Source organism: Trachurus trachurus (assembly GCF_905171665.1).
Source record: "Trachurus trachurus genome assembly, chromosome: 1".
In the NCBI taxonomy this organism is placed as follows: domain Eukaryota; kingdom Metazoa; phylum Chordata; class Actinopteri; order Carangiformes; family Carangidae; genus Trachurus; species Trachurus trachurus.
The window spans coordinates 19,982,682-20,009,678 of NC_139891.1; the positions used below are offsets into that span (position 1 = coordinate 19,982,682).

Consider the following 26,997-nt stretch of genomic DNA (forward strand, 5'->3'; position numbering starts at 1 on the left):
GTGCTAGGCCGCATTTCTCAAGGATGTGTCTTTTATTTTGAAAGCTCAAACCGGATGTTGCGCGTCTTTGCTCGTCTAACTTGATGTGATTGGATGCTGTATCTTGTCGCCTGAGTAATACTGACCTACAGACTCTCCTGCAGCCCGGATAAAGAGTAATAACAACCATATTGTCTGTCTGGCTAAACTAGTCTCGAACCATATTTTAGAGAAACAGTTACATTTAATAAGCCGTCATAATTTATTTATTTTTTTAAACGGACAATATATTTACCTGCTATCGGAGAAAAAAACACAACTTCAATGGAAATAACGACCGGATGATTTTTCACTTGTAGTGAAATAGCATGTTGTGAAACATATTTCTCAGTGTTTTTTTTTTCTTCTTAATTTATCCTTCTCCGATAATATAAACGTATGGTGCTGTGATATAATCCTGACTTTACTACAATTGTAGCGGCAGTGGGAGAGAGACAACACACGGACAACACCGACCGACCGCTCTGGTAAGCAACCTGTTCATCTCCGGAGGATTAACGTTAACGGTGGACCAGCAGCAGCAGCAGCAGCAGCAGCAGCGGACACCGCTACTAGCTGCCCAGCTAGCTCTAACATCCACGTAGCTAACTACCGTGACTACCATGGTGACTACTAGCTTAGTAACCACGGCGGCTTCTGCCACTTATGACCCGTCACACCTGTCGTTTGACACGGTTTTTCGTGTACACAATAATATCAAACCGCCCGCTGACAAACCCCCTCAGTCATTATGAGCAACATGTATCTGGCTATGTCATCCCGATGTATAACCAGGATTTAGGCGAGGCCACTCGTAGGAATTGCAGATAAAGTGTTAAATGCTGTAAATGTAGTGTAATGCAACGTACGAGCAAATGGTGTTGACGTGGTGGTTGATTTTTGTGTATTTTTGCAGATGCTGAACGCGACATAGGGCGTTCATTATAGAGTACATTTTGCCTTACATGGGCCTTTTCCATATATCCCGACTGTGGGCCTTTTTTTTTTTTTTTTTTTTTTGGGAATCAGTGGGGACAGAGTATTGATACTCAATCGGTACAGATAATGAATTAAATGAAGTTATAAGTTTCTGAATCATCACCGCTATTACACACGAACATAACGGCGGAAGCAGCATGGGAACAGATAGGGTTGATGTTATTTATTTATTTTTTTCACTGTTATATTATCACTTTTGAATGGTAGTTGGTGCATTGGATGTGGGCCGATTTAACCAGTGGCACCTGCTTGTGTGCAGAAGGCCGAAATTATACTTCATAGAGACACGTCTCATCCAGTAAAAGGCAGGAGAGCCTTAAATTGCTGGGTTTTTTAATGTAGTTTCAGTGGCCAAGTAGGCTACATAAGCACAGCACACACAGCCAAAAAGGCAGCGAATAGAAACAAATGTTGCCCAGTGTGATGCAATACAGGGAGATATTTTTGTCAGCACCAGATCACACCCCACGGATAGTAAGTAATGTCTCCTGGGGCCTGTTAAGTCTCTGTGGGCTCCAGTTTGTGTGCATTTTAGTCCCCAACCAAGTAATGCAGCTAGAGCCTGTAGTTGGCACTGCAAGTGGCAAAACACAACCACATTCAAGAAGCAGGTTACTTTTTAAAATGTTCAAACAACCACTGAATTCATTTCTGTCCGTGAAAATCAGAGTAGTTTCAGTCAGTGAGTGTCATTTGCTTCATACTTCCTCCCAAAAATAGACAAGATGAACAATAATCGATACATTCACTTGTGTGCATACAGCACAAGCAAATCACTGTAGAGTCTGTCAATCCAATGTTACCTGTGGTGGCAGAATAGAAAGTAGTAGAATAAGGGTGTGAACAAACTCACTGCAGACATTTATATTGCTGGTCTTCTTTCTCCCCCTACCCCCACAGTGATGGATAATGCTCATACTAAAACAGTGGAGGAGGCTCTGGGCTTCTTCTGTGTGAACGAGTCTACAGGCGTGAGCTGTGAGCAGCTGAAGAAGAACAGGGAGAGATGGGGACCCAACGGTAGGTTAACTAACTTAACTTGTTTTAACACAGTACTAAAACTCTGTGCACTGGAAGTCATCCATGATGCAAATGTATGGGGAATGGAAATAATCTGCACTGTTAAAAAAAAATCTGTCATCTGATGATGTTTTTTTGTGTCAGTGGTGATGATGATGTTTTTTTCTTTTTTTTTCTCCTACATCTTTACTCACAGAATTACCAGCTGAAGAAGGTGAGATTTATCTATCTATCTATCTATCTATCTATCTATCTATCTATCTATCTATCTATCTATCTATCTATCTATCTATCTATCTATCTATCTATCTATCTATCTATCTATCACAGTCTTTCACACTGCTCACCATGTTTCTTGTGGTTCCTGTGCAGGTAAATCCCTTTGGGAGCTGGTCCTGGAGCAGTTTGAGGATCTGTTGGTGCGAATCCTGCTGCTGGCTGCATGCATCTCCTTTGTAAGGAAACACAGCTGTATCCAAATCATAAGCAAACACATGCACATGCTTATACACAAGTCATCACAGTGGTTTCACACTGTGTATGAATCAAGTCAAGTGATTTGTTGATCTCACAGCTCTAATCCTAATGCAGATCTCAAATACTAAATCACCTGTGCAAAAGCACCTATATCTGTAAATTCATACAACATACATACTGTAACTACAAACAATACACTGCAATGGTTATGCCCACAATTACTTACTTATATCAATCATAATAAGGTTTATAACTAGTGAAACAGGTCCAGTAGCAAATACAGAAGTCCACAATAACTTCTGTGGCCCTAGACTCTGGCTCGAAGACTTGAGATTTGACGTTGACTTATAAAAAGTGAGCATCTCTCATACCTAAACACATACAGATGGAATGGGTGGAGGTAACACAGTATCACACTGCACACCAATCATCAGCTTTCTCTCTGTCTTCTCTTCTGTCTTTGTAGACCCTTGCTTGGTTTGAAGAAGGGGAAGGAACAATCACAGCCTTTGTCGAACCGTTTGTCATCCTCCTCATCCTCATTGCCAACGCTATCGTAGGAGTATGGCAGGTAAAGACTGTTCATACTCTTTTGGAGTTTGCACTGATGTATGTCGAACAACAGGTTCTTTCTTTTTTACTGAAATTGGTACAAAGCAGAAAACAGAGGAGACATCAGAGCAGAAGGAGGAGTGTATGACCGCTGAGCTGACTGAGGCAGACGGACAGTGAATCACAGGTGCTGCGGTCTGTGCTGCCCAAATGTTGTCAACATACAGCATACAGTGCTATAATGTAGAAGTGTAAATTGACTTTAAATGCAGACAGCCCCATCATTCACATACTGCTCAGTCTTCATATTTTGTGGTAGGAGATGATGGGCTCCATATCCCTCCAGTCTGTTTGGTCATTTCCTCGCACCAGACCAGTGTGTCTGCATTGATGTAGGAGATACGTGCTTTTGTGTCTTTACTTGGCAGATGCACACGCACACACACACACACACACACACACACACACACACACACACACACACACACACACACACACACACACACACACACACCCGAGAATCAAAACCCACATCACATCTTTTATACCTCCAAGCTGGTGTCAGTCAGAGCCGAAGACATTGTTCTTCTGTGCGCATGTTCGTCCCATTTTCGTGTCGGTTATCTCAGTATCGCCTCATAATGCCTCAGTAATGAACTGAGTAAATGGTGTTGGCTGAAAGGTCAAAGGTCAAGGTCACGTCACCTCACAAGACGTGATTTTGGCCTTGAGAACACAATGGTTTAAATTCTAGTTTGCAGATTGTTACATAAAGTGACACATGAAGAGTGTGAGAAAGATTAGCAGCTGTATCATTCACGTAAGCATAATCCAAACATGCCTCCCCTCCTGTTCTCCGTGACGACTTAACTACTCACCAACATCTGTGTTTCTGATTAAAACACCTGCATGAACAGCTGTGTTTCATTTACAGTGTCACGGCTTCACAAAGGGGCTGAGCCTGATTCTGCAGCCTGGTTTCACTCATGATTTAAATCTCTGGATCAGTCTGGATCCAACAAAAAAAAATTCCATAACAATGAAATTGCAGAAATTTCTGTCGACTCATGATGAAGACAGCTCTGTCCTCATCATGAGTCGACAAATTGTTCTCTGAAGAGTTAGGAACGTTTATTACAGCTTTGTCATATAAAGTAACGTTCATAAATATATGCAGTTGTGCAAGAAGCTTATGATCAGTAACACCTCAAAATGATTGATCTTATATTCTGTAGGATGCTACAGGATAGTGTAACGGACACATGATGAGGGAGAGACAGCAACACCCTCCATCAGTCAGTGGATGATGTTCACTTGTTTTTCTTCTTCATAGTGAGAGCTCACACTGTCCCACGTCCTGCTCTCTTCACTCTCTGCTGGCTCAGCTCAGACTTCTTCATTCATTATTCAAATTTCTGGATGAGACTCTGGGATTTAATGTTCACTTGTCTCTTGTGTTTTTCTAACTTGTGTTTATTTTTATGTTTTGTTCCGCTGGAGTTTTTTTGGAGTTGTAATGAATAAAAGATCCTCAGCAGTTGGAAGCTATGTGCATTGTCTGTCAGACTGAATAACAAATATAGTCCAACTTGCTGACATGGGCCTTGATACATACAGTACTAGGTTTTGGCCCATTCTGGTTAACTTGTTGATGGAGATTAACTTTTTCAATCTCAGCCATTCGTCAGTGGAGTTGATTCTCTGTCTCTTCTCCATGTTGTTTCTGAGACAGTTTGACTTTGATTGCTTTTGTACAGCAAATAAATTTCACTCAGTCGCTGCTGACCCTTGAGAAACTTAAGTGACATGGTCCACACTTGAGGTTTACTTCTGCTGTCTGCAGAGACGTCCAGCAGTGTTGCTGGACGTCTCTAATGCTGGACAACACCGGTGCTAGTTTGAAATCTCTGGCGGAAACAACAACTGATTGGGTCTTCATTCGTTCTCTTTACATTACCATGTCCTTTTTGTGTGAATGATGTCATATGTGCTGTTATGCATGAACAACAGAAAAACTGTATTTCTGCAGTAATTTAGATCAACAGAATCCAAAATGTAATTTATTGATATACTCCAGCTTTTATAAAATCATCATTGGTATAACTGGAAAACACAAGAAAATGAATTTCAATTCAGTTTGCAAGTGTTTTGTCCCACATGCGGGACGACAGTGTTGCTCATCTTGTGTTATGTTTTGGTCAGGTATTTCCTGTTGACCTAGTTTTGGTTTTAACGAATAACAAATCAGGGCAAGCAGTTTTTGAGAGATGTGCCTGTCTCTGGGTGCAGCCTCATCTTCTCTGCGTGATGGGGTGCTGTTTGGATTATGACGATTCAATCCTGATGTGGATGATGAGAATCAAACCGGATGTAGTCTGCGCAGACCACTCACACACTCATGAATTCAATCATATAACTTTGATAACAGCTGGAAGAAATGTGCTCTTCTATGATCAGGGTTCAGGGATGTGACATGACGACACCTAGACCTCAGCCGTACCTGTGGCTTTGCCCTGAGGTGAAGCTGCTTAATCCAAAGCAACCATCTTACACACTCTTATCTTCCTGTGTTGGCCTCTAGGAACGCAATGCAGAGAACGCTATTGAGGCTCTGAAGGAGTATGAGCCAGAAATGGGAAAGGTGTATCGCCAGGACAAGAAGAGTGTCCAGAGAGTCCGAGCCAGAGACATAGTCCCTGGAGACATCGTGGAAGTTGCAGGTAAACAGATAAATACCACCGCTAAAAGCATCATCACTCATGTAGTGGTTAATGACAGAATGAGTGGGTTAACCTGATCCTGACACACTGTGCAATATGCAATTTTAATATCTCACCTTAAAGGTCCCATACAGTATGAAGGTAGATGTCCTTGTCTTCTTTGATATACATATAGCTGGTCCAGGTTCTGTATTAATCCTGTTAAAGTATTAAAGTCTCAGTCCATAGAGAAATCCACACAGGCTCTAATCAGAAACCGACCCTTAAACCCAGCCATCAGGACTTCAGTAACTTTGTGATGTCACAACAAAACTCTCACCGCCCTCAACCAAGCCCCGCCAACCTGGACCCTCCATCCAACCTTGTAGGATTAGGTCTCTCTGGGCATTTTACCTGAAATCTGCGACAGTTTTTGGATCTCTCAGAAAACTGACAGGCAAAGGGAGGCACCGAGCCTCCTCACTCCTGATTGGCTCACAACCTGTTGTTACTGGAGCTACAGTTGTTGAGCAATGTCTTATGGATCAAAATTTAAAATGAAACCCAGGAGAAGTGCAAAATATCGGACCTTAAAAATCCTTTTAGTGATAGATACTGTACTCAAAATACTCTTGACCGTCAAATGCTCATTGTGTGAACCATCTGAAATCAGCATTCATGACGATCCCACACAGCAGCTGCTGCGTCATTCAAAAGTCAAGTCAACAATAGCAATTGTTGTTCTTTTACCATTGTTTGTAAACACCAAAAATATTTCAGTAGAGGTTCAGGGTTTGTTGTCATCTCTGTATGTAGTTTTATTACAGTAATCAAGAGTTACTGAGGTGAAGCCATTGTGTTCGGCTGAACATTTGCCATGTGATCGGGCAAAATCCAGATCACAGTGGCTCCAATTACGAACCATAAATGAATTATTGTGGTGCTGCGGAGGCGCCCGGCCTGTAGATCATATTTTTGGACATATAGCAAAATGATATTTGGGATATGACCCAGCAAAAAAAAAAATAAAGTAGTTTTAATATTAGTTATATTAATAGTATGAAAATATGAATTCATATTTTTTTCAATTAAAATGCAAATATGGCAATTTCATCTGAAATCTGCCAAAGTGATAACCATCTGATTTGACCTTGGTGCTGTGACCAATAAATAAGTGTGAGTGTGAACACAACATTTGCAGTTATTTAATATTCCTAATAAAAGAAGATTGCAGTGGCATATTGCTGTTACGACACTCAGACTGTTACCTGCTGCGTCTGCATCAGCTGTTTCATAACCTGTGCCAGCAGCTTCGCTCAGCACAGAGTGGAATTGAGACATGAGACACTTGTCCACTGAGTATCCACCATGTCTGTGTCTTCTAACCTAACATCACTTCCTGTTGTTCTGCTTGTGTTTGCATATTAGCAAAGCTAAATCGTGCAGTTTGGTTTAATTCCAGATACAATTAAAACAGACAGCGTGTAGTTGTAGCTGCAGTTTTATGTTATGTTTAGTCAAAAGACCTGAGGCTTACATTACTGTTTGTTATTCTACAGGTTCTACAATCAGTCATTCATTCATTAGGTTCTGTAAATGTGTAACAATACAACAACTTACAATACAAGCACTTACCCCAGTACTTAAACACAAGTAAGAAATGGCAGAACAATTTGACCAGGAGGATCTATTCTGTACTCTGACTTTAGGAGTAGTGATGATGGTTCATGAGTTGAGAAAGTAAATGAAATACCAACAGAGATCATTAATGGTGGAAAACTTCATGTTCATGTTGTTTCAGTGCTATTTATAATGTCTACTACTAGAATGGAAAGAACTTCCATTGCACGATTGTTTAGACATCTCTGAAATAACAACTGTAGCTCCTTTGTTTAGTCGCTCCTGGCAAACATCATAATCTGCATGCCTGCCGCTGCATCTCTGCCCTCTCCTCTGGCTGTCGTCATGGAAACCTTGCGACAGGCGCACAGGGCCTTGATGGAAAATATGTGATTGGAGCACTTCTAAAGGCAACAACCCTAGGAGGAGTATAGAAAGATGACGGGAGTAGGACGGTGTGAAAAACATATGTGACGTTTTAAATTCACAGCTTTGTGTAGAAATCTATTTCATCCGGTCAGTGAGTTTTTGACCGCTCCATCTCTTAGAGTTTGATGGTGCTTATCGCCTCTAATGGTCTGATGGCGCTTGAATTCAGCTCTGTGGTTGGTGGTGATAACTTTAGAGTGGAGTGAGTCATTATATTTTCAGGTGGTTCATCTGTCTGTCTTATTTATCATAAAGATGATGCCTAGGGTAACATAACACATTGAAGGATTTTCTTCTGGTACAAAGGTTGACATTTATTATAGGAAGAAATGATTAGACAACGCTGGGCAAGATGACTGTGACCTCACAAAGTGAGACTGGGATCATACTTTCTTTAACTTGGCTGGTTGGCGGAGATAAAAAACAAGCACTAAACCAGATTATTTAAGATTTTACTGAAATCCTTCAAAGTCTTAACTATATGAGTCTGGACAGATGTGAATATAAACTGGTTGGTGAGGGTTTATTACCATGAGGAGGGAGGTTGTGTTTCTATTTTGCCACTGTCACTCATGCGATTGGTCTCTACATGAGATCAGTCATTAGGAGATGAAATACATAATCTGGCCAACAGTGTTGCTTTTAACGTCTCTTCGAGCTGCTGGGCGTGTTTCCAAGTGTTTTTTCATTTGTTGGAGTTCTTCTCTAGCCAGACACAGACGAGAGATCAGGTTGGTTCTTACTCAGCTGAACATTCAACAACTGAACTGACACAGTTTTCTGTATTTGAGTGAACATGGTGAGATCCCTTGTATTCACAGCTGAGATCTACACACATGCACACACAAACACACACCTAACCCTGTTTCCTCTCTCTGAGCAGCTTAAAATAGCAGAGGGTATCTGGAGGACTCAAGAGTTTTCTTATTAGGTCAAGATGTGTGTGTGCGTGCGTGCGTGGCGTGTGTGCGTGCGTGTATGTGATTTAGTGCCCCTTTGACTGTAGTAAAAGTACTCATCCTCCAGAGCGTGGGAAATCTGTGATCAGAGCTGGAGGCTGTGTTCATGATTATCACTGCTGTATTCTCTGTGCAACATGTAACACAGTCTTTTTGGGTTTTGGATTTAAGACGCCAGTAACTTCAACGCCATGTAGCTATAGTACCACACATTACTCTATGACATATGTACCATACATAAACCTTTGTGTTTGCAGAGCAGTGATGCGTGCGCAGCTGCGTGAGGAAGACCTGTTGTGGTGTCCTGGTTCCAGACCTCTGAGTCTCTGCTCTCATCTGAGCTTTTAAGACTCACCCACTTTGGATGGAGACAGAGGGACTGGGCAGTTAATCTAATTTTATTTTCAGTTATGAAATTAACTTGAAAACAAGATAGTAGAGATACAATTATTATTGTTTTGCAGCATCTTGAGCAGTTTTCTGGTTTTGTAGACTTTTTTGATGCTGCAAATCTGTGAGAGATCATGTTCTGTTTAGCTGCTATCTCAGGCTAAGAAATTTTAAACTTGTGCATTCATTTCCCAACAAAATTAGCAGGTATAGACATGTTTTTAAATTTAGTTTTTTAAATGAGGGTAAATTTGTAACAAAATGTGGTTGAGCCCCTTCTTCTTCACAGTCATTTTAATGGCAGGATCATGACAGTCAGACAGTGTTGAGTCACTAACTTTATGTAATGATGATGTAGAAGAGCTAGAAAGTCTGCAGTGAAGAAATGTTTTATTTCTGTAAGTTCCCACCAGGGGCATCATGGGAAATAATCGCAAAGGAATCCAGTCTTGTAAACATTGACCCTGCAAGATCCTCAGTGATTACAGACTAAAAGCTCTGAGACTCATGACATATCGTCTTTAGATCTGAGAGGAAGTCAGACTTTAGACTTTTTAAAGTCTTGACCGGTCCGTCCTTAACATGACAAACATGTCCACCAATGTTCAATTGGAAGCGTCCTGTCTGAAAAAGCATAAAATCAGATCGAATGCCTTCCACTCAAACACTGATGGATGTTTAATTTAAATAAATACATTGATTATGATTGAATGTAAAATAAGATTGATGGGAAGTGATGTATGTATCGTTGTAGCTTTAACAGGTCTCATTATGTTAAACTCTCCTTAACTGCTCGGTGTAACGAAGAGAGAAAGCACAGCTCTGATGTGTCAGTGCAGCCTCTCAGTCTGACTCACTCACATGCATCAACACTCATGTAAACAGTTTGTGAACAGCTCTGCTTCTCCAAACCAAAGAATGCTGACCTTTATTGTGCTCTGGTCTGTCCTCTTTTTTCTTGAGGCAAACATGTCCTTTCACATCGTGAACATTATTTCTTCTTTTTGATTTTCTCTGTGTCTCTGTTCCACGGGAGCTGGTTATAGTCTTGCATCCAGGTCAAGGATCTTATTCACTATATTCAGGTCTTTAATATAACCGGTATAGTCTGAAGACACTTCTGCATCAAATAGGAAGCAGAAACTTATATGATAAATGACTTGATTTAGCTACTCAAATACAACATTGTAAACCTGATATCTCAGTAATGCCTTTAAGGAACCTCTTTGAATTTGGGACAAACATTCACTTGGACCCAAAGACGAACTGATTCTAGTCCAGTGGTCAAAGGAAAAATGTCAAATGTCTTTCTGTGAGCGCACAAAATATGTTTTTTTTTGGCCATAAGCTCATGAATTCAAACAATAACTGTGACCAATTGAACCCTAATTTATATCACAGCATAGTAGTGTGGACATAGCAACAACATGAAATCAAGACTTTCTCTTTTTCTCTCCCAGTTGGGGATAAGGTCCCAGCTGACATCAGGCTGACTTCCATCCGCTCCACGACTCTGAGGGTCGACCAGTCCATCCTGACGGGCGAGTCTGTGTCAGTGCTCAAACACACAGACCCTGTACCAGATCCCAGAGCTGTGAACCAGGACAAGAAGAACATGCTCTTCTCTGTGAGTCTCAACAACCACTTTGTCTTTTACGTTGCCCTTGAAAGATATTTTTGTTATCGCCAACAACAGTCAGCTACGCTCTTGTGGAACATGTAAGCATCTTTCGGGGATAGAGTCAGCAAAGATGTGGCCCTTTATGGTCATCCAGCCCAACCTATCTAGTAATATTGGGTAAGTTGGACAACATGGGACCCATCTTTGACACTCCTTTCTTGCCAGGTTAAAGAAGGCTGCTTTGTAAGCTCTGTTGAAATGGTGCATTTAGTCACAGTGTTGTGACGCAGTCAGTCTTCATGCAGCCTCTGAAGGATGTGACCCCTGAATTGGGACGCAGCTGTTGAGTGAAAGACACTGTTATTTACTCTGACTCAGCACTGCTGCTGTGAATAACAAGGTGAAGAAAGAAGTGTGTATTAACCCACAAGTAAAAATAATCCTCAATAGATGGGCCATTTCTTCCTGTTTGAGTAGCATTTGATTAAATCTGTATCTGCAGCGGTGTTCGGAAATTATTTGGCCTTTTTAGAAATGACATTTTTTTGTGAGATGGTTTGGGCTTTGGCCTGAGAGTAAGGATGAGCACCAAAACCTATTTTTAAACAAGCTCCAATCCCATTATGTGTTCTGCTTTTAGTATTTGAGCAATTACGACAATAGACGTCCTGTTTATTTTCGTGACATTGAAGTTCCCTTACAAATGGAGAAATGTAGAGTTTTGGACCGACCAGCTCAATGTTTAATGATGAAAAGTAACCATCAGCTGGTCGTCAGGGGTTTGTTCTTAAATTCACCTATATTAGGTTTATAATATTCATTATTTGAATTGTCTTTCTAAGATGTTGTGTTTTTCAGGTTTCAAGCAATTAATTCTGTTCTTACTTAGTTTTTTATCTCACAAAAAGTACAGAAAAGAATAATCTCTAAGTAAGAGATTGATAAATTTCACTGATAAAAATAGTGGTTCTGTTAGAATATTACTGATACCCATCCCTACAAAAACAACTCACATTTTTTCCTAAATATCAAAGTCACTGTTTGTATCTTCACATGCTTTTTCTATTCAGAGGCAGAGCTACTCTACAATCCCTGTTCACTCACCGATACACACACATACACATCTGACATTCAATGGGTGTGTGTATTATATATCTGGACACCTCAAAGGCTGCTGAGTCAACAGGTGGTCTGTGGTCAAAGAGCGACAGCGCCTGATGTTTTATTCAGTGCCATCACTCTAACAGAATGCGAGAGCTGCAGGTCGTCTTTGTTGTTGCGGTTACCAGACCGCCGCTGGACTGAGTGTGACTTCACATACCGACCTGAAGAAAACACATCACAGTCTTGTGTTACAGAGAATCAGCACATTGCAGGGCTCCAGATTCGCCCTAAATGGGGGCATTTGAGACAGTGCAAGTACATTTTATCATCTACTTGCACATGCGCAACCAGTAAATTTGCCTTTTTTTAAAAACTCAAAGTGCCTTTAATTTGTCATTACAGGTGGCAAGCCAATGTGAATATTTGCTTTGCAAGTCGATTTACAGTGTGCGCCCCAAAATTTTCTGCTTATGCTCCTAACATTTTTTTAAGTTAGTGTCCACTGTGCTCCAAGTAAAAAAAGTTAGTCTGGAGCCCTGCATGGACACTTCAGGATTCACTTGACAGAATATTACAGTGAAGATGAGTCCGACACACCATGTGAAGTTATGTCTGTCATGGCCTTTTCCCAGGGCACCAACATAGCAGCGGGGCGAGCCATCGGGGTTGTCGTGGCCACAGGGGTGCAGACGGAGATCGGAAAGATCCGAGATGAGATGGCGTCCACCGACCCTGAAAGGACCCCACTGCAACAGAAACTGGACCAGTTCGGAGAGCAGCTGTCTAAGGCAGGTCCCTGTGCCGAGTGTGGTGCAAGAGAGTTTCCAGTGTTGCTGTCAAATCAATAAATGTCCGTGTCATGTGTAACTGCCTAACCGTTGTGTGGCTGTAACCCTGCAGGTCATCAGTCTGATCTGTGTGGCGGTGTGGGCCATCAATGTGGGACACTTCAATGACCCAGTGCATGGAGGCAGTTGGCTGAGAGGAGCTGTTTACTACTTCAAGATTGCAGTCGCACTGGCTGTGGCTGCCATACCAGAAGGTCAAACAGCTTTCCTCTGTTTATTTATTTGCAATTCTTTATCTAGAGAGGATACTGGGGAACATTTCACAGAGAGAAATAACCTTGCAGTTACAAGTCAGGAAGCAACCAGGGCCCAGTGATGTTTTGTTTTTTTGGCTTGACAATGGGGTCAGGCTTCATATTAACAAATTATCAAACAAAGGACTTCGACCTACAGAACTGCCTCTGATAAAAGGCTATTACATAGTAAACAAAGACTAAACTATTGTGGAGGTGTGTGTGAGTGATCACTGTTCAGTAAATTCAGCTTAGTTATTGTCTTTCATTTATGTGTTTGGTGATCCTGTCAGACTCTCAGACTTAGACTTCATTTGTCCCTGAAGGGAGATTGGTTTTCACTTGACAGTAAACACACATACAAGCATCAAACAGAAAGCAGACATGACACAAGTGAGTTAGACATACAGTTATATGCCAGTTATAAAAACAGGACTGTGCCTCAGGCGGTCCAGACACGTAAACTAGGTTTTGCCCTGTTCTTGTTTACCGGCTGGCGGCTGATATTAGCACACCAAACTAGTAACAAACGTTTCCTAAGAATAAAGGTGTTGAATTGGAAAGATATTTTTATTAGATGTCCTCCCAATGTTTTGTGCGTCTGTGCAAAATGTTTTATTACTCAACATCCCAAAGATATATGCCATTCTGGCTGCAACACTGTCTCCAGCACTTTGGATCCTCTCCTCTAAAGTGTGATTTCTGCTTAATGAGACTAGGTCAAACATCTTATGCATCCACTTGATGATGTAACAAAACAAAACAAAAAACAGTAGAGAAAGAAACAACTGACTCTGAGACCAGCTGCTGCAGTGTAGAAGGTCCTCACTCTGAGACAGTCTTGTCACCATCCTCTACCAATCGTGTTTCTTCTCAGGCCTCCCAGCAGTCATCACTACCTGCCTGGCCCTCGGCACCAGGAGGATGGCCAGGAAGAACGCCATAGTCCGCAGCCTGCCGTCGGTGGAGACACTGGGTTGTACGTCTGTCATCTGCTCCGACAAAACAGGAACACTGACCACCAACCAGATGTCAGTCTGCAGGGTGAGATTATAGGGAAGCATCACATTGGCCTGATAAACATGGAGCTGCCATCCACCAGTCATCCTCATCAAGCTCTTATATCCTCCATCTCACATCTGTTTAAATGTCCCATACAGTATAAAGGTAGCTGTGCATGTGGCTGTGATTATAAAGCAGTTTGAGCCCCGATATTAAAGCTGTGAAAGTATCAGATCCACAGAGAAATGCACACAGCCTGTATTCAGAAACTGAACCTTACAATAACAAAATCTCAACAGAGCACTCACTGCACTCAGCCAGGGCCCAAGCCCAAGCAATCTGTTATATTTATGTTTTGATTGGATCACTCAGAACAGTCAGCAAATCAAAGGAGAGCCTCAAAGTTGATTTTGTGTTGGTATTTCTGCAGCACTAACTCCCATCAATACAACAATGTCGTCATACTGAACTCACCATAGTGGCTGTTGGCTACACTCATTTTACACTGAAATCCCCAAGAACTTCAACTTTCCTGTTGAAGTTCAGACTCAGATATGAATGATGCATTTTTGCATGTGAAAATAACCTCATGTGATCCTCTAACATTATTGAACTAATGTCTATCTGTGTGTGTGTGTGTGTTTAGATATTTGTAGTGGACAGTGTGTCTGCGGATCGTTGCAGCCTGAACGAGTTTTCAGTTACTGGATCTACTTACGCCCCTGAAGGGGAAGTGTGAGTGTTTTTAACCTTTAACCCTCTAACCACTGGATGTTTATGTATTATGAAAGACAACATTTCTAAGCATACAGTTCCTCTCTCCCTCCTTTTTGGTATTAACTTGCTCCCCTCCCCTCCCCCTTTTCCACGTCTGCTCCTCTGCCTTGAGGTGCCCTCCACCTGTTCTTTCTGTCCTCCTCTGTCTCTAGCCTCAAGGATGGCTCAGTGGTGAAGTGCAGTCAGTACGAAGGCCTGGTAGAGATGGCCTCCATCTGTGCTCTGTGCAATGACTCATCGCTGGACTATAACGAGGTACAAAGTGCAGCCGATGACCATACATGGTCCTGGAACATTTTCAATTGAACATGAATGTGTTATCACAAATGCAGTCTTAAACTGCTGGTGAGTAAACAGCATACTTTGTGTGTGTGTGTGTGTGTGTGTGTTCCAGGCAAAGGGAGCGTTTGAGAAGGTTGGGGAGGCGACGGAGACTGCCCTCTGCTGTTTGGTAGAGAAAATGAACGTGTTTGATACCGACCTGAGAGGACTGAGCCCCGCTGAGAGAGCTACAGCATGCTGCTCTGTAAGTGTCTGTGTGTGTGTGTGTGCGTGTGTGTGTGTGTGTGTCCTCTTTGGGAGCTTTTCCAGTATAAACACCAAACCTGCTGGGAGAAGTAGTCCTCAGGAGGACCAAACCAAAGCTCGGTCCTAATTAGGCAAGTCAGACGGCCAGGCTGTCTGTAATGAATGGAAGTAAATGCAATGTCCTAATAAGATAGCTGTGCAAAATATATTTGTGTATGAGAGATAAAGACGTCTCTTTAAATCTGAAAGTCCATACAGTAAAGGGGTATAGGTAGAGTATCCCTGTGTCGTTTGATTATAAAGTGGGGCTAGGGTCTATATTCTATATCAGTGTGTGAATGTGTGTGTGAATGGGTGAATGCGACGTACTGTAAAGCGCTTTGGGTATCGTTACAGGTATAGTAAAGCGCTATATAAATACAGACGATTTACCATTTACCATTTACCATTTACCATATTAATACTGTGCATAGAATCAAAGCCTTGCTCCACAGAAAAGTTCACACTGCCTGTATTTAAAAAAAACTGAGCCTTAAAACCAGCTGTGAGGATGTCTGTAACTTTGTGATGTCACAACGAAGCAGTTGCTGCCATCAGCCATAGGACCATCCAGCCTTGTAGACTTAGTTTCCCTGATGCGACATCAAAACTATTACATTTTTATTTCAAAAATTTCAAATGAATATGATCCCAATAACGTAGTAAAACTCTATCAAGCTGGTTTTTGGTAATTAAAACCACAAATATATCTTCTTATGGACGAATACAAAAGTTCTGATGCTGACCTTTACATGTTTAAGGACTATTTTCCATTCTTTCTTATCTTTCTTCTGTCTTCTGTTTAATGTCTACCTGTGAGTTTCAACATCACTATAGCCAACGTGCTGTGTTTATCAACGATACGGTGTATGTACTGTAGCTGTTTTCTTATTGGTTGTGCTCAGGTGATAAAGCAGCTGATGAGAAAGGAGCTGACGCTGGAGTTCTCCAGAGACAGGAAGTCTATGTCTGTCTTCTGTTCATCCAATAAGCTCACCAGGTCTGCCTCTGGTGCCAAGATGTTTGTCAAGGTCAGTTCCACGCTGTTCGCCATGATTCCTTCCATCGTCCGCTCTTACATCTTGACGTCTGACCTTTCTCCGTCTCTGCTCAGGGAGCTCCAGAGAGCGTGCTGGAGCGCTGTTGTTACATCCGGGTCAGCGGCTCTGCTCGCGTGCCTTTAACCCCAGCGCTTCGGGAGCAGCTCTTGTCCACTGTGCGGGACTGGGGGTCGGGCAGAGACACGTTGCGTTGCCTCGCCATGGCAACAAGGGACACACCCCCTGACATCCAAAGTCTCAACCTGGAGAACTCAGCTACCTTTGCTGACTATGAGGTGATGATGATGATGACGGCTCATGGTCCAGCTCTGATGTAATAGTTAATGTCAGTCGGGTGCAGAACGGGACTCGGCCTCTCTCCTCCTGCTTTGTCTTTACCAGTCGCTCTAAATCAGAAAATGAACTGTTGTAGGAATGTGCTTATTGTGCTGAACTAGTCCTCTGTGTCTCCCTCTACCCAGTCGGACTTGACCTTCGTGGGCTGCGTGGGCATGTTGGACCCGCCCAGGAAAGAGGTGCTGGGCGCAGTCCGCATGTGTCGGCAGGCCGGCATACGAGTCATTATGATCACAGGTACAGCTGATATGTAGTACTATACACACACACACACACACACACACACACACACACACACACACACACACACACACACACACACACACACACACACACACAAACTGCATTTGTGCAAAAATCTTCAAACCTTTGTGCCAGCCCACACAGATTTTGTTTTTAAAGGGACACTCCTGCAATTTATACATAAAGATCCGTGTATCTATCACTGGCTCTGTTCAGATCTGGTGCTAACAGTGACCTCTTGTGATCAGATCTCACTTTTTGCTTCTTATACAATGAAGGATACATACACAATCTGGCGGGTTAGTACATCGTCAATGTGCTCGACTGAGTGACAGATCTGGAGAAAGAGAGAGAGCAGTGCACGGAGGGTTTGAGGAAACCATCACACAATGCTCGGCGCTAAAATGAGGTCGGGTTCGTGATGAAACTGTGTTAGATTGTCACAGAGGACATCAGAGGAGCGGCTGGTCCCTCAGCGGAGCCACATGTGGCCCAGACGACCTCTGAATCTTAATAGCAGTTCTGAACGGGGCCATTGTTACATAATACGTCCAAATCAACCTGAACTCTGAGAAAATATCTCAAAGTCGTCTACAACATTTCTACAAACTAATCAAACAACTTCCCATCACAGGTGACAATAAAGGGACGGCTCTGTCCATCTGTCGGAGGGTGGGAATCATCACGGAGCAGGAGGAGGAGCAGGACGGCATGGCGGTCAACGGAGGCCTGACGGGAAGGGAATTCGATGAGCTGCCTCCCCACCTGCAGCGTCAGGCTTGCCGGACAGTGCGGTGCTTTGCCCGGGTGGAGCCGGCACACAAGAGCCGCATAGTGGAGTATCTGCAGAGCCTGAGTGACATCACCGCCATGGTGAGTGTGTTTCCTCGTTGTCGACCTGTGACATCCTCAGTTGATCCTGAGCATTTGACTTGAAGGAACTCATTTTCTCATTTATAGAAATTGATTTTCAACAAGATTTAAATCAGCTTAAAATCAGCTTGAACACTGTTGAACTGCTGCTTTTTCACGTTTATCCCTATGTATTAGAGTCCATGTGTTACGTTTTATTTTTTTTGCTCTTATTAGTGTGACTGCTGAGCAGTCACACTATTGTTCTTCTGTTTGGCCATTTTCTTCCGCCTTTTTACGGTCTTCTTCTAGTCCTTCATACTTTGTGCTATTTCAACAATTCATATATCAAAACGTGCAGCTTTTTCTGGACTTTATTGGCATTACTTTTCTCTTTTTAACTCTTTATACTTTTTAAAATATTTAACTTTTTCTGATTTTTTTCAGCTTTATAATGGGTGTGTATTGCGTCTAACGAGCAGAGCCAGAGTGGTGTCAGAGTGGAGAGAGGCAAAAAAACATTCTAGAGTTTTTCTGGCTAAACTGTCAGCACGGCCACAAATTAAACTCTAGACAAATTATTTTCTCCAGTTTTGTAGCCACACTTGTCTTCTGGCTAAAATTCTGGTCAAAAATGCAAAGAGACTTAGATAATAATTTTAAATATTTTTTAAATGCAGCCAGGGAGCTCTCTGCTCTCATTCAGCTCAATGTATTTTTTTCACAGCAGCAGGAGAAGGAGCTCAACTTTGTAACTTGCTGTTAAGTGCTTTTTAATTCATTTTAATTCACCAAAAAATAGTCACAGGTCACAAAAAAGTCCTCTTCTTGCTTGGTGTGGCTAATTTATACTAATTTCTCTTTATTTTAAGAATCATTGAAAAATCTCACATTCATCAAAGTCTCAACCTCTCTTCACCACAACTCCACTGTAGTGTAGGGGGTAGGGTGGCCGCTTGCCAACCCTAAGGTCACTGGTTCGAATCCAAGGGAAGAACTCTTGTTATGTTATGTTGAATTCTGCTCTCCTCCCCCGCCTTCAATTGGTTACAGGTGTTTGTTATTTCCTTGATTACTCATACCAGTTTGCAGCACATCATCACATTACAATGAATGATAACACTCTTGAAAGCAGTGTGCTCTCTGTAGCCGAGTGGCAGAGTAAAAGTTTAGTGATGATATGGTCATGGGTTCGATTCCTGCCTCAGTCATTTCACATCATTGCTTGACTTTTGATTCCAATTATTCAGCTGTCATTGGACAGTCTTTGATTCCTCATAGTATAAAGCTCATTGTAACTCAGGTTCTCTGTGGCCATATGGTTAGTGTGTTAGGTGTTGTGCTATTTCAACAATTCATATATCAAAACGTGCAGCTTTTTTTGAACTTTATCGGCATTACTTTTCTCTTTTTTTAACTATTTATACTTTTTAAAATATTTAACTTTTTCTGCAAATTAAACTCTAGACAAATTATTTTCTCCAGTTTTGTAGCCACACTTGTCTTCTGGCTAAAATTCTGGTCAAAAATGCAAAGAGACTTAGATAATAATTTTCATTCTAAGTCATTCAAGCTTGACTCTCAAGCTTTCTTGATGTTGACAGTGTTCAGATCATTAACAGACAACAGTCTCTGCAACTGTGTGTGCACTGTGGCCTAGAGGCAGAGTGGAAGTCTAATGACCATGAGGTTGTGGGTTCAATTCCGACCTTGGTCAAACATTTGTATGGTGATCACTGCTTGCACTATTTGCTAATTCTGCAACAGCATTCAGTTGCTATCAGCAGTCACACCATTTCCATTCTTGGAAATGCTTTTTCTAGTTGACACTACTATTACTCATGAGTTAATCTCATACACATCACATTCCTTCATTTTATACTCTTTTTTATATTATTTTTGCTGTTTATATTATATATATTTTGAATCAGTTAGGTTCTCATCGTTCTTCTGTTGTCACAACATTTTGTTTTACATATTTTTCAAATATTCATTTACAGATCTGTAATATTTCAACTTTATGTGGGTTGAATAAACCTGTTTTGCTTTTTGCCTCTCCCTGCATACTGTGTTCTGTTTTCTTTGTCATTTCCTATGTATTTTAATCCGTGCAGGAATAAATGAAACTGGAAAAAAAAACTAAAACCCCCCCACCCCTCTCTAATGCGTTCAGACAGGTGATGGGGTGAATGATGCACCGGCGCTGAAGAAGGCAGAGATTGGCATTGCTATGGGCAGCGGCACGGCAGTGGCCAAGTCGGCCTCCGAGATGATCCTTGCTGACGACAACTTCTCCACCATCGTGGCGGCGGTGGAGGAAGGCAGAGCCATTTACAACAACATGAAACAGTTCATCAGATACCTGATATCATCTAACATAGGGGAGGTGGTCTGGTCAGTAGAGGAAACACCAGACTGATGCGAACAGCCTGCAGGAAGTCGAGTCTTGCACTGACCCTCTCTTTTTTCCTCCTTAGTATTTTCCTGACCGCTGCGCTCGGCATGCCGGAAGCACTGATCCCAGTCCAGCTGTTGTGGGTCAACCTGGTGACTGACGGTTTCCCAGCAACTGCCCTGGGCTTCAACCCTCCTGACCTGGATATCATGTCGCGCCCTCCTCGCTCCCATAAAGAGCCTCTCATCTCCAGCTGGTTGTTCTGTCGCTACCTCATCGTCGGATGTGAGTTTTGAGCGTTTTCGTCATTATGAACCTCAAAACTAAGGATTTTAGTATTGTGTATTGATTGTAGACAGGATGCTCCAGCTGTCCCCTGGAGCAGTGTCATAAATGGCCAAGCAGTGGATGTGGTGACCAGCTATAAGTATCTTGGCACCGTGTTTGACAACAAATTGAAATTTGATCTCAACACAGAAGCGCTGTGTAAGAAGGGCCAGCAGCGCCTTTTCTGTCTCAGAAAACTAGCCACATTTCAAGTCGATAAGACCTTCATGACTCTGTTCTACAGATCCTTGATTGAGTCGGTTATTTCCTTTTCTATTATTTGCTGGTATGGCAACCTTGGCACTAAACAGAAAAATGCCCTACAGGACATTGTGAAGGCTGCTAGTAAGATTGTGGGGACTCAGTTTGTTGAACTGAACTGCTTCTTTAAAAAGCAAGTACTGAGGAAAGCTACAGTAGGAGTATCTGTTTAGACAGTACCCGTCCTCTTAGCTCTGAGTATGTCTGGTTACCATCTGGTGTGCGCCTATGTGCCCCCAAGGTGAAAAAGAACAGGTACAGATGTTCATTCATTCATCCATTAGGGAACTGAACCTGGTTGAACAGGGGGAAGATGATAGTGATGGTGATGTTGACGATGTGGTTGATGTTGGTGATCTTCCACTGTGGCCGAATACTTCACTTGAGACTGCCCTTGGTTGCTTTGCTGTTTTTTATAGTAGGGCTGTGATCTGTTGTATGTGTGTTGGACTGCATGTATTGTTTTTATGTTTTCTATACACCTACTGCAACCAAATAGCTTACTTAACCCTAGTTGACTTGACTTGACTTGATCAGTGCAAAGTTGCAAACACATCGAAGCATCTCTCCTGTCAGACGAGGTGTCCTTCACAGACGCAGCAGCACATAAACCACTCCCCATCTTCCCGTCCTTCCTGTGCAGGTTACGTGGGAGCAGCCACGGTCGGAGCTGCTGCCTGGTGGTTCATGGCAGCACATGATGGACCTAAACTTTCCTTCTATCAACTGGTAAACACACAATATACCTGCACCTGCTGCTCATGCTCTGTGGCCTTTCATAATGTGCTGTGGTTCAGTGGACATGCTCAAGGAGCGTCTTTGTATTACACACAGAAATAGTACAAAAAAATATAGATTGATTTAGGTCTGGGGGATACACTGACATATTTAAAGTAGTCCTGTCAAAAGTAACATGTTAATTTTTGCAATTATTTTGAAACGTGATCAGGCCTTTGTTTCCTCCACAGTCTCACTATCTGCAGTGCAGTGAAGGCCATGCAGAGTTTGCAGGTGTGCAGTGTTCAGTCTTCGAGTCTCCTTATCCCATGACTATGGCTCTGTCAGTCCTGGTCACCATAGAGATGTGCAATGCCCTAAACAGGTAAGATCTGTGTGTGTGTGTGTGTGTGTGTGTGTGTGTGTGTGTGTGTGTGTGTGTGTGTATTGATCTGGTGCAGAACTACTGTATCTCCAAGTTTTTGAAGGCTGTGGGTCTAGGAGAGAGATGAAGTTGTTGCAGCCTTGTAACCAGTGAACCGTCATGTTTTTCAGTCTTTCAGAGAACCAGTCTCTGTTGAAAATGCCTCCATGGTCCAATCCCTGGCTGGTGGGCGCCATCTGTCTGTCCATGGCCTTACACTTCCTCATCCTATACGTGGACCCACTGCCGGTGAGGAAACAGTCAAGTGTTAAAATAAACCTAATTTTATACATCTGATACTTCAGAGCCCGTCCACATGGATACGGGTTCAGCTGAATCCACACAAGTCATTTATCGTCCAGACGGAAACAACGTTTTGGGGGGGAACGATGATGTCATACCCCCCACTGCTCTAACCTATAACCTGAGACAGTTTAGTTTAGTTTAGTTTATTTAGATCCCCATTAGCTTTTGCCACGCAGCAGCTATTCTTCCTGGGGTCTTTTCATCATAATAAATGACAAATACAAACCATTAACACAGAACACATTAATACATAAAACAGAAAATACATACAGAAAACACATACTCAATACAAAAACAAAACATCCAAGACAAACACTTAACATATGTTACCCGCTCCTACATTGAATCACTACACAACAAGAATGCCAGGACCCAATTTACAAATAGGCCACTAATGGTCAAAATTGCGAGCAAAATAATAATCTCTTAGTTTCATTTTAAAACTAACCATGTTTCTTTGTTGTATAACATAATTCGGCACACCGCTAGAGCTACATGTATACAGTCTATGGACGTAACATAACAACAACAAGCCGACTACTGTCGGGTCCTCGGACACTGTGGCTGAAATGCGCCCGTTAAATCATCACAGTCATATTTGCTCTGACACGACTCCCAGTCCACATTTAATCGACTTATAATGTTTGGAGTTTGAATACAGCGGGGAAGTTTTCTGTTTTCTTCTCAGTTTTTGGTGTTTATGTGTGGCAGCGTTACAGCGCCACACATGCTGCACACAGGCCTGGAGTATGTACTACAGCGTTTAGTTTTGATGATTCTGTGTCTACGGAAAACCTTTTCAAAATGAACAGGAAAAATATCGTTGTGGGTTAAGCGACGTTTCCGTGTGGACAAGGCCTCAGTGACACTTTGAAGGAACATGAGCATCTGGCCTCCCTCTGTTTCCCCAGGTGATCTTCCAGATCCGCCCTCTGTCGTGGCCTCAGTGGGTGGTGGTGCTGAAGATGTCGCTTCCTGTCATCTTGATGGATGAGGCCCTGAAGTTCCTTGCCCGCAACTACATAGAGCCAGGAAACCAGATCCTGGTGAGGTCTTCTCTTTGTCTGCAGCAGAGTTACTTGATAATGTGAAGTGCTTTATGTCTGACACTTTTCCTTTCCTTGAAACCTGTAACTCAAAAAGCCAACAGAGGAGGAGGAGGAGGAGCAGAGGACAAGGGCCAACGCCGGGTTGGTCAGCGCCATAATGGCACGGCTACACCAGTCAGTGAAGGGCGTGTCCTGGTCATTCGTCTTCATCTCTGCGCCACTCGTGATCTGGATCTTCAGCCTGGACTCTGACATCACTAACATCTTCTGGGAGTGATGGGGGGACACATGAAAAGACAGGAGACTGGAAGAGGACAGAGAGAAGCTGAAGAAGGAGATCAGGGGATAAAAATGCAGGAGAAGGAATGTGGAGGAGTGAGGCATGCCAGGAGAGAAAGAAGACGATAAATACTTGAGATACAGGAATGTGAGTGATGAAGAGGAAGAGTAATTATTTTTGGCCAGTAGACAATCAGAAAATGAAGAGAAAGGAGGTGGCAAGGCAAGTTTAGACTATCAATGAGAAGGTGCTTTGTGTAGCTAATTGTCCACACTTGACTGTTATTCTACCTACTAAACGTTTTGCTGCACCAACTATTTGGACCACAGTGAAATGTCTGTTTTACTCCTCTGTTAGCATAGCATGCTAACTAAGTCTTTAGACATTAGACATTAGCAAATTAGCACGTTAGTCCTCACTGACTGTCTGCATTTCTGCCTTAAAGCAACACAGCATTCAGAGTTTCTCACCAAAATGGAGCCACAGGGGGAACACAGTTTGTTTTGGTGCATTTGAAGCAGATTTTGTTCTGTTTCACTTGTTTTCAGGTGATAAATCTTTCTTGAATTATTATTCCTATCTTCAAAACAAGAAACAAAACAATGTTTTGTAAGTGTAGGTATGACTTTTTGTTATTAACATATACAGTACTGTATATAGTCATTGGCATAAATTGTGCTATTTTAATGAAATGTTATTTAAAGTATCTTCAGTTTGCATCTTATTTAGAGCGAGTTTTACCCCTTTAACTTTAACTTCTGTTTGCAAGGTCAAGTTACCATGTTAGGTTAAGCTGATAGAACAGGTTGCTGAAGAGGGAAATGACATCAGTTCTTTAAAATTAAAGTCAACAGCTTGTGGGGTTTTACATAAAATTATGCTACACACAGCACCTTTTTCAGATGGTCGGCAAATAAGTGGATGATGAAGATGAGAGAGAAGCTCTGAATGGTCCACAGTCTCACATATATACACTCACACCAGCTACACACACAATGTAATTCTCCAGTAATAATAATAACAAGAGGTCAGTAACACATGATGAGGCCAGATGAGTAGACACACAGTAGAGCCCCAGCCAGCCGCTCCAGCACTCTTCATGCTGCGAAGCAGAAATAGTCACGCAAACGGCTGACACCCTGTGCATGCAACTACGACAAGCATTTAACCCGTGAAGAAAGGAAGGAAGAAAGAAAGCAAGAAAGACTGCCGGCAGACGGTGTGCGGACGCATGTGAGCGCACATCACACACGCCTCACACGAGGCAGTGGAAGAATCAGGATCAGCCCGCTCTCTCTCTCTGACACATCTCAGCTGTTGTTCCTTCACTGTCTCTCAGTTGAAAAAGCTCAGTGATAGTTGGGGTTTACTTGATGTGGGGCTGCGTGGGGCGTCGTCAACGTTTAGTCAGTGTGTTGCATCTGCAGTCGATTCAGATCAGTGCTGCTGGTCAAGTAGAAGCAGCAGGGAACACGTTACATTCACAGATGATGTGCTTTGGCGTGCAGAAGACGCTAAGATCTAATATTAATATCAACAATTCAAAAGCCGTTTGAATGTTTGTTACGTGCAGAATATTTTCAGCACTTTATCCTCCCGTCAAAACTTGACAGCACTTTCCCTCGGTGCCACGTCTTTCTTAACTGATGAGCTACCGTATTCCTACGCACAAGTGCACCAACAGAGAGAGCTTAACTTCACTTTGTTCTGATGGGAAGATAAAGTTTGGTCCCCAGCAGCACATTGATCTGAATCTTCTATCAATCCATGCAGCCCCACCTCAAATAACCCCAACTGTTGTTCTTAACGTCTTAAATGTAACTTGACGTGTTCTAGTTGTTCAGACACCCTGCGGCTTCACACCTTGACTGAAGCTGGACCTAAAGCCTTCACACCAGGATCAATGAGTTGAATCTGCTTAATTAGTTCATAAAGATGTTGACTATAGTATTTATATCCGTGGTTTAGACTTTAGAGGTGGTCGTGTACTCTCATGATGCTGTCGGCATCGGGACGTGACTTGACTGACACGTGTATGTAAGTTGAATGGATTAATATGGGTCTCTATGTTAGGGCTTTACATGATTATACTCTATGTGTTTATTACCCCCTCTGCTTGCTCCCATGCCTGTTTACCACAGATCCTGCCCCTGCGTTAGCCGACAGGTTGCGAACTCTAACACACAGTGATATATAACACACAAGTGGAGCAGTTGTAGGGCTGACAACGAGTAAATGTTTTTCATTATTTAAATGTTTTTTTTTTGCGTCCGAGTGCGTGAATCTTTGATCCGCCTGCCATTTCCTCCAGTGGTGCCATTGTGACGTCTCACTCTGTTTGCCATCGAAGGGATTATTATTTTTCTTTTGTATTTTAAATTCCTGTAGTCAAGTAAGAGTGGAGTGAACTTGGTTGTGTGTGGAAGAAAATCAAAACTTTAGAGTCGTATTATTTTCAGAGGAAGTCAGAATTAAGTCACAGTTTGTGTTGTCCAGCAGTTCAGCTGCACAATTACAGCTTATTACACTGATACTCTGATTGTTTCTTCTAAAATTTTGACTTTATTCTAATATTATGATCTTTTTTTTTTCAAAATGACACCATAAATCTCTTGATTTGTTCACGAAATTGTGACTTTATCATGTTATTTGATCTTTTTTTCCACTCCTGATGTTGCTTTTGAAGTAAAATTTAGTTTTTTTGTTTTTTTGAATGAACACTATGATTTCTTTTTCAGTATATTGCAATATTCTGCTCAAAATGTTTAGTTTTTTTCCTTAATTGAAACATTTAATAAAAACAAATAGATTGTTTTAAAATCGAAACGTTAAACTTTGTAATATCTAAAACTGTTACATAGACAAACAATTCTTTCACAATTTTTATTTTGTTTTTATTTATTTCTTCTTGTCATTTGTTTGAATTAGAGTTCAGCTGTTGTTGCCCGTCGTCATTTAATGAACCAAAAAACACAGAAGAAGTTGTTTCTGTTGTTCTGCTTCTTTGTCTCTTCAAATGTTTCTGTTGCAATAGGGTGAAAACTACAAAGAGCATTTGTTGCAATAACATATTTTCATTTTGATACCGTTTAACACAGGAGAAAAATAGATTCTTATTTATTTATATTTTACTTTTCTGCATGGCTGTATGACATGACAGCCCAGCTCTGACCAATCCTGACTGTACCAAGTTTGTTTACACCTTTGTCCTTCATTATTGTTATTATTGTTATGATTATTATTATTGTCATTTTCAATGGTTAGCAGACAGCCATGTCTGAGGAGTAGGACGAGTGGAGGGGAGGAGTTTCTGAGAAGTGTCACTGTAAATGAAAAGTTGTTCTTGACTGACTTGCCTGTTGAAATAAAGGGTGATTTGAAGAACTTCATAATTGGAGAGACTGTTTTCAAATGTGTTTCATCTTGATGTG

The 26,997-nt window shown here is 42.0% G+C and overlaps 2 protein-coding genes across 2 annotated transcripts in view; one reads left to right on the forward strand and one right to left on the reverse strand.

The window, feature by feature from the left end:
• Nucleotides 1-123: 123 nt before the first annotated feature.
• On the forward strand, nt 124-26,952 carry LOC310991865 (sarcoplasmic/endoplasmic reticulum calcium ATPase 2). The gene is made up of 24 exons (XM_083979796.1): nt 124-506; nt 1,918-2,037; nt 2,234-2,251; nt 2,410-2,492; nt 2,981-3,085; nt 5,648-5,786; nt 10,624-10,790; nt 12,521-12,676; nt 12,789-12,930; nt 13,847-14,013; nt 14,618-14,706; nt 14,901-15,003; nt 15,143-15,274; nt 16,221-16,346; nt 16,430-16,651; nt 16,838-16,949; nt 17,590-17,828; nt 19,981-20,201; nt 20,285-20,487; nt 21,434-21,519; nt 21,759-21,892; nt 22,063-22,180; nt 23,149-23,283; nt 23,381-26,952. Exons 2-24 carry the CDS (start codon nt 1,920-1,922, stop codon nt 23,561-23,563), a joined length of 3,198 nt encoding a protein of 1,065 aa, XP_083835922.1. The 5' UTR covers nt 124-506; nt 1,918-1,919; the 3' UTR covers nt 23,564-26,952.
• tmx2b (thioredoxin-related transmembrane protein 2b) overlaps nt 8,654-26,997 on the reverse strand; it is an 81,897-nt gene continuing 63,553 nt past the window's right edge. Inside the window, exon 9 of the transcript XR_014595652.1 lies at nt 8,654-8,670. The gene's annotated coding sequence lies outside the window, so the exon portion shown is untranslated. The remainder of the gene's footprint in view (nt 8,671-26,997) is intronic.